General features: G+C 36.6%; 2 protein-coding genes across 2 annotated transcripts; one reads left to right on the top strand and one right to left on the bottom strand.

The window, feature by feature from the left end:
• On the top strand, positions 1-1499 carry LOC119074032. Its single transcript, XM_037179974.1, has 2 exons — positions 1-393; positions 740-1499. The coding sequence occupies exons 1-2, from the start codon at positions 198-200 to the stop codon at positions 1426-1428; spliced, it is 885 nt and encodes a 294-aa protein (XP_037035869.1). The 5' UTR covers positions 1-197; the 3' UTR covers positions 1429-1499.
• Positions 1500-2348: 849 nt separating this feature from the next.
• LOC119074000 lies at positions 2349-4995 on the bottom strand. The gene is made up of 3 exons (XM_037179929.1): positions 4871-4995; positions 3695-4804; positions 2349-3491 (listed from the first exon to the last, which is right to left on the bottom strand). Exons 1-3 carry the CDS (start codon positions 4935-4937, stop codon positions 2404-2406), a joined length of 2265 nt encoding a protein of 754 aa, XP_037035824.1. The 5' UTR covers positions 4938-4995; the 3' UTR covers positions 2349-2403.
• Positions 4996-7526: the final 2531 nt, after the last annotated feature.

Here is a 7526-nt window from a genome sequence, read left to right as displayed (position 1 = left end):
ATAAGTCAAATATAATTTTGTTTTCAATTTCGCGCCATAAAAAACTGATATGAATGCTAGCAAAACTGCGTTATCGATTTTCAAATAGGAAAGAGTGGGGATAGTGTATGTCATCCATTTTCTAAACTGAAATACTAATTCGAGCTGTTTGTATATCGCATCGTTTGTAAATTCATTTTTATTTGCCTCGATTGAAGATGAAAGCCTCAAAAAAGAAAGATGGTCAATCTAATAAGAAAGATGTGAATGGTAATGGATCGACCCCAACAATTGATACATATTTTAAAGCGGTTGCGAGACAATTGGATGTAAATGTCGACGAAGAAAAAAACATAACCGATGAAACCGCTGTGCGAAATATTTATATTGACGCGTTGAAAATGAAGTTACAAGGTAAAGAAATATCTATTTTCTGGACTATCAAATTGGAGTATTCGGAGTTCAATGTTAATTTCCGATGAAATTTTCCTTGGAGCGCCTTAAATTTCCATATTGGTTATATTCCAATTTGATTATTTCCGACATTTTCTAAAGGAAATACGAGTGGTAGATTATATCCAAAAAAGGAATCGAAATAAATATCAGCGACACATTTGTTGCTTTTAGATAAAAATTGAGTTTCTAGTTGAGTTAAAAGAATTAAAGTGGTTCGGTGCTGTACTAGTCTTTCATTTATTTTAATCGAAATAAACAGTAGAGTCCATCATATTGACGTTTTCGTAAACAATTATTTATGCAGGTTTGGCTGGACACGACGCGCAAGAAATAATTGAAGCAGATCGATGTGATGCGGAAAGTGGCACCGAAGGCCAAATTGCAGTGACGGCCGTTAAGTCAACTGCCAAAGAAACGCCCGCTGATCTCCACAAAAGTGGAAAAGATCCACAGTGTACTGGATGCAAAGCATGGCAACAAGAGTACGACAATCTGCAGAAGTTATGCTTGCGGTTAACGATTCGTAACGCTGACATGGACTTAAAATTTGAAGATCTGCTGAAAGTTAAATCTGGAAAAAATCAGATGTTACCAGATTCAAGCGACACTGCGGCTACGGATGACATTTTCTCAGCGAGAGAGCTAAAATTCTTGGAGTGCATGCCCTTAGATAAGACATCCGACTCGACGTTTGTTCACCATTGCATCCAGTACGCGTACAAAGACAATCCGCTCATCCTGGTCCAAAGATCATTAAAGGGAACAGCTGAGGTCATACATATTGCAGAAAATGGGGAAATCGGCGAGATAATTCCAGGCAAAGATCCGATGACACCGGGAAAGGTTGAACAAATCAGAAATTTGTTCATTCAGCGTGTATCTAAATGTCAGCTTGATGCTGTTTCTTATTCTGAGCGCATCAAGGATGCATACCTTAACCGACTAATAGCATCTGGTGTGCGAAACATTGCTAAAAAGAAAGGAAGTTCGTGACTTCGATATTGTTGCTGAAAAAACTTGTTTGAATACAAATTGAATTGTGTCTGAAAATCTGTGGTTTTCCTGTGAGGTAATGGATGAAATATTGAACCTGGATTCGTCGTTAAAAACATTCAGCAGCATGAGAAGCGACGCTGTCATAAGTAATCATAAGTTGATAATAAGCCGGACAGTACGATTTGAATCAGGTATGTATTCGTTCTCACAACACTAGTGTCCTAGATGAAAATCGGTCGATTTGCATTCGTTTGATTACAATACTTGTCGCAACTAATACTTGTAACAGGATTTGTCGTTCAGCAACCTCATACAAATTTATCTAGACTCAAGAATTGGTAAATGCTTAGAATTATTAGGAAAAATCAGGTTTTACAAAATCGTTTTGGTTTACGTAAACTGTTGACTATCGGTGAAAACGTATAAAGTTATAAGTTCAGTACTTCGTATAGGTTTAAGTAAAGGAACAGAATTATAGTTTAATCTTAGTCTAGTCTTAGTCTAATCTCAGTCCAGATTCTACTAAATGTCAGACATGAGTCAGTTTACTTCTTAATTCAAGCACAAAACCGTTCTCAGGGTTTAAAATAGAAATAAGGGAAGTCTTAGCAAGTCTAACAAGACAACTTAACATAAAACCTACTTTGGACATTCGTTGCCATGCTGTATGGGCTCTCACCAGAGATTTGATGAAGTTAAAATGAAAAAGAAGTTTCTCCAGTAAGAGTACATTAAACAGGCGTTCTTGTTAATTGCCGAGTCATCCAAAAACTTCGCTAATGGTCAAACAGAAATTTCAACCTTGAATTACTTGCAGACGCAGACTCAGATACTAAGTTGAAAAGTAAGGAACCTGTTAGACAATAGCATGAAAAAAAAACGAAAATCCCCAATTAACATCAGTCCTTTACTCAATTCAATTCATACAGTGCAGAGTAACAAATTAATCTTTACATTGTTCTTGTCGGTAAATTACTCGTTTTCATAAGGATTCGGAGGCGTAACAATATACTGATTGAGACCAACTTTCATGAAAATGAATTTTTTCGCAATGTTCTCTACGGGTGCCAAAATAAGTTTGTTAGACTTGATAACTTTTTCGATGTGGTAAATATAGTCCACGACTTCGAATTGTTCGATCAACACACACATTTTGTGATTCAGTTCAAAATAAAATTTTACCATTCCAATGCTCACTCCATCTTTCAGTCCAATGAAATAGTCGATTGTCTTTTTCGGCCGTGTGTACAACAAACTAGTATAGATTACGTTGTCTAGCTTGATTCGTTTGAATGCACTGATTGACTTGTTTGATAAATCGAAACGTTCCAATGATTCGATACATTGGAGTTCCAAATGTGTCTCCACGATGATAACCGGCTTTCCACGACAAAATTTTTTTTGCTTGAAAATTCTCGGAACCGATTTTGATAAAGTATACTTGCTCGACATCTGATCAAGCACATCAGTCGTTCCGTTCACCAGCTTCAGCAAACATCCATTATTTCGCTCAAACGAAAAAGCAGAATGGCACCATAAAGGTCCCAATTGTCGGACGCTGTTCGACAAGTGTTTCAGCAAGTGAATGACCATCACCATATTTTCCTTGCCAAATAACTGTTGATGATCTTTCACGAATTGGAGCAAATAATTTTCCGCCTGATCCACTTCCTTGTACGGGATGTCGGCTTTCAGTAATTTGTAAACTGCTGCTGATAAAATGCGTATGTGATGAACGTACTCATTTGATACGAGACCGGGTAAGCATACTGGTAGATAATACAACAGCAGCGATCGAAACTCACTGGCCTTAAAATTTTTTCTTTGGTCGAGGGATCGCGGTTTGCGAGTAATATTGCTCGTCGGTTTGATAGCCAAAAGTCTCGCATTTAGTAATGCTCGACTCTTCGGTGGAATATAATATGTTTTGGAGTTGTTGTTTGGGTTGCAGAAGTAATTCAAACAACGTTTTGTAACTCCAAGCAGAACTGCATGCATATACTCCACTCCTATGCTAAAGATGATATTGAAATGCTCCAAACTGACTAGACACGATACATCTGAAAGATAAAAAATTCTTTTTCAACTAACGTCAGCAAGTGAAGTGATGCTTAAAGCCGTATTGACTTGACATTTACAGTTTTGAATTTTCAACAATTTTACGAAAATTTTGATTGGCGATCTGCTGGCCTTTTAGTACATTCAACGAAATTACTTAAGAAACTACTAAGCGGAAACGAACAAAATCAACAAAAAAAATTACCTTTCACACCGTTGATAGATTCGCCAGCAGTAGACGTCGATACCGCTAACATTGTTTGAAGCGTTTGGACTTCGTCACGTAATGCACACGGTTCATCTCTTTCAGTGTAACGAACGAATTTTTTCGGTTTTTTGGGCTTATTGGTGTTCTCTTTAATGTTTTTTTTCTTCTTGCCTGTTTTTCCGTCGTTGCAGCGGTTGGAATTAGTAAGTACAATCAATTCCCCAACAATATCGCAGTATGTACAGCTTTCGTAGCCCCCAAATTGTTTCGTCGCTTGAAGCAAACTTTTGGCAGGTAAATCGACCGAGCAATGTGTAATAATCGGCTTAAATACGAATTCTTCACCGCCAATATTCAATGTGATTTTCCGTTGGCTTAATTCGTTCAATTCATTTATGAGTGGAAGCATGTATTCGTAACAATCCGGTTTTTTTTGATGGTAGTATAGCCCACTCACAATGATGTTGTGCGGAAGGAATCGGATATTTGGTGGCAAGTAGTTCTGGATCAATTGAATTGGCCATACAGACAGCGTGTTTGATTTATATTTGTTTGCTCCATCCAGGTTCAAACATAAAGATAAAATATTTATATCAGACTCAGCATACTGTTCGTTGATATCTTTCAATATTTTGCCATCGCGCGCATCCGAATACGATTGATTGTTTTTATTGTAGCTTGCTTCGAATTCACATATATGCGACCAGTTGTCTTTTACACTTTTTCTAATTTGTTGTTCGATCGGAATCACAACAAAAAAGTTTGTTTCAGTAGTTTTTAGCGCTGTATTACATCGCGCACAACTAGATATTGTGACATCTGAACAGACTTTGTTCATGCAATGACACTTTTCACATTTTATGAAGTTGAACATATGAAACAAATCACGTTGCTCTCCGAACATTTTCAGTATTGTATCCTTTGACGTTGGAAATCGGTCACAGGTTTCTCGATTATCATTAAGTAACTTCATTAGGTCTTCCAGGCAAATTAAGCTGAGATTGTGTCTCAAGTAGTGGTTCATAATTTTATCTATGAAACAACTCCTGTCTACGTCACAATTTTGCACAACGTGGCATTCATCATTGTCTTTCGATTTCACATTGCCTACAAGAAACATTTGCTTTGTTAATAATCACTATTGCACAGACCTTGACATAGACAAAAATATACCAAAACGAAAGTCTTTTAAATCAACAGATTCTACGGCAGATTCCAACAATGCGCTGATAGAATTCATTATTTTTGTGAAAATGTTTGATTCTTGATAAATCTACTGTCGTTGTGAGGCGCGTCAACGATAAATAGACACTACAGTTAGATCTGTCAGAATAGTTCTACTTTATCAACAAGATATTTTTTTTGGAGAAAATGAGATACGGGTGTGATGACTGCTCTCCACTAAAGTCAGCGAATCGCTTGAGTTCACCAGTCACAAAAGCTTCGAAGAATTTTTTTGAAAGTGGTTTTGGGTTCTAGGGTCGAGGTCCTTTCTAGGCACATATAAAAAAGTCCACTGGAAAATGCGTCCGATTTCGGTAGGCTGTTTTTCAAAAGAATCCCTCTATCTGTGACAGGTAATCTTTCTGTGACTGGTAATGTGACAAATGAAATAAAAAAAATTTGCACGCGCCGGGGTTCGATCCGACAACTTTCGGATCTCCAGCCTAGCGCGTTCTTACTGAGCCATTCAGTACATGATTTTGCATGGCTTTAAGCTATGACAGCCAATGTAGATTACCTACCAGTTTACCTGTGACAGATAACATTGGCCGGTCACATTATCTGCCACAGGTAATTTTTGACGAATTGCCTACTTACAGAACGTTTTGGGGCACGTTAACAATCACAGGTAATACATTTCTGTAATGTTATCTGTGGCAGATAATTATAACTTTTATTACCTGCCCCATGCGAAAATTGACTATTACACGGCTGTTTACCCCCTGCGAAAGTGATCCATTACACTAGGGATATTTGGGGTTTATTTCAAGTTGACAGTTCTTTCAAGTAAAATTTGCCTTGCTTTCATTTTATCTTTTTTGTTGAATGAATCGATCGATCGAAAAAGAATGTAAGAAATATTGCTAAAATAACATTTTTTCGATAAAAATATTGATCGATGAACACAGTTATTTCAGAAAAACTTGTTACGCAAGTAATCTGGTTACAACATACTTTTAGAAGAATTAGCAACACAGAATTGTCGGCCATATTTATTGTAACAATAAACACTTTATGGCCACACATTTCGTTGTATTTTTCACTTGTAACACTAAATGCTTTTGCTTATAATAGTACAAACACTACACTTTGTTGCACATTTTTTTGAAAACATTAAAAAGGACTAACAAAATAATTGCACAAACAATGCGTCTTCATCGATACTAACTGCGAAAAACTATTCAATGTCAACATGTCACCAACGCAATTGTAACTACTGTTGCGACAATACTAATGTAACACAAGTGCTGTTTTCGGGATCAATTTTTTAGTAGACGTGTAGCGTGTGAGCCGATTTCGTCAGCACACTAGATTTGTTTGTAAACGTTTTATCGGAAGAACAGATTTATTTTTGTTTTGTTGGTTTATTGAGATACTGAATTTATGTAGAATTTCTGAAGAACAGCTGTGTAATAGTCAATTTTCGCATGAGCAGGCAATAAACCAGAATACGTTGGATGCTGCGACGTAATTCATTGCTCTCGGACACAATTTTGTAGAACTCGCAAACTCACTCGTGTTTTTGAGCAACAAGCTTCGGTGACTGTTTTCTCGACAAGTGTAGTTGCATACCTCGCCGTCGGCTCAGATATGCAAACTCTACACTTGCCTCGAAAACAGTTACCGAAGCTTGTTGCTCAAAAACTTACTCGTGAGTTTGCTCGTATCACAAAATTGTGTCCTTGTGTAATGAATTACTTTCGCAGCATCCAACGTAATCTACTATTCCTAACATTACTGTTAGGCAGATATCACAGGTAATGCGAAAAAATATTTTGTGCATCCGACAACTGAAATACGACCTATTTTGCCATGATTTTTCATTAAGAAATGTCAGTTTTTCCCGAACGTGCGGGAAAAAACTTCATTTCTTTACGATTTATAGTGCGGGAATTACATAAAGAATTACATGAATTTTTCTAGGACTATACGATTGATTAAATTTAATATGGTGAATGTGAAGTGTGTATGTTTTCAAGTAAATTGATGTGTTTTGTCTATTTCTGTTGTCCGATGCACAAAACGTTGTTCGTACCTCGACAGGAAATGGATTTTTTCAGCACACGTCCTAATTTTCTGCCTGGTCATTTCCTGCCTTGGTACGAAAAATACTATTCTGTGCCTTAGAATCATAGTTCGACGTATTTCGTCACTGCACCTACGATCGAAAAGTGATTGCTAAGAAAAGCTGAAATTGTTATGTTTTTGTTTTGTTTTTCGTCTCATTATGATCCTTACGGCACAGAAAACGCAGTTCGTGACTCGTGACGAAAGCAGAATTTTTTCAGGACACGTCCTGAAAGTTGAAAAATAAAAATCTAGATTTTCATTTGTTCAACGAAATTTTGTGGGGTCAAATACAAACTGCCAAATCAGAAAACATGTCCTTTTTCACTTTTCTGTCCCTGTCTCGAATTTTGGTTCAAATTTCTTGATACAAATTATAACGAAAATTTGGGAAAATATTTTCTCAAAAATTCGCTCTTATGACCAGCACTTCAAAATAGTTCAAAACGGTATCAATTTAAGAAATTTTGTTTTTTATTCAACAAGTTTAACAAAATTAAACAACAATTTTATGGATGACTTACATTACATAACATAT

The sequence above is a fragment of the Bradysia coprophila genome, unplaced genomic scaffold, assembly GCF_014529535.1.
Source record: "Bradysia coprophila strain Holo2 unplaced genomic scaffold, BU_Bcop_v1 contig_138, whole genome shotgun sequence".
In the NCBI taxonomy this organism is placed as follows: domain Eukaryota; kingdom Metazoa; phylum Arthropoda; class Insecta; order Diptera; family Sciaridae; genus Bradysia; species Bradysia coprophila.
The sequence above is the reverse complement of the archived record's forward strand: the minus strand, read 5'-3'. Positions and strand labels throughout refer to the sequence as shown.

Bases quoted from the DNA above. Each gene is read 5' to 3' on its own strand.
- LOC119074000 (XM_037179929.1), bottom strand. From the start codon at position 4,937: ATGAATTCTATCAGCGCATTGTTGGAATCTGCCGTAGAATCTGTTGAT. The intron at 4,805-4,870 runs GTATATTTTTGT...TGTTTCTTGTAG, and splicing joins TTTAAAAGACTTTCGTTTTG to GCAATGTGAAATCGAAAGAC. The intron at 3,492-3,694 runs GTAATTTTTTTT...TTTATCTTTCAG, and splicing joins ATCTATCAACGGTGTGAAAG to ATGTATCGTGTCTAGTCAGT.
- LOC119074032 (XM_037179974.1), top strand. From the start codon at position 198: ATGAAAGCCTCAAAAAAGAAAGATGGTCAATCTAATAAGAAAGATGTG. The intron at 394-739 runs GTAAAGAAATAT...TTATTTATGCAG, and splicing joins GTTGAAAATGAAGTTACAAG to GTTTGGCTGGACACGACGCG.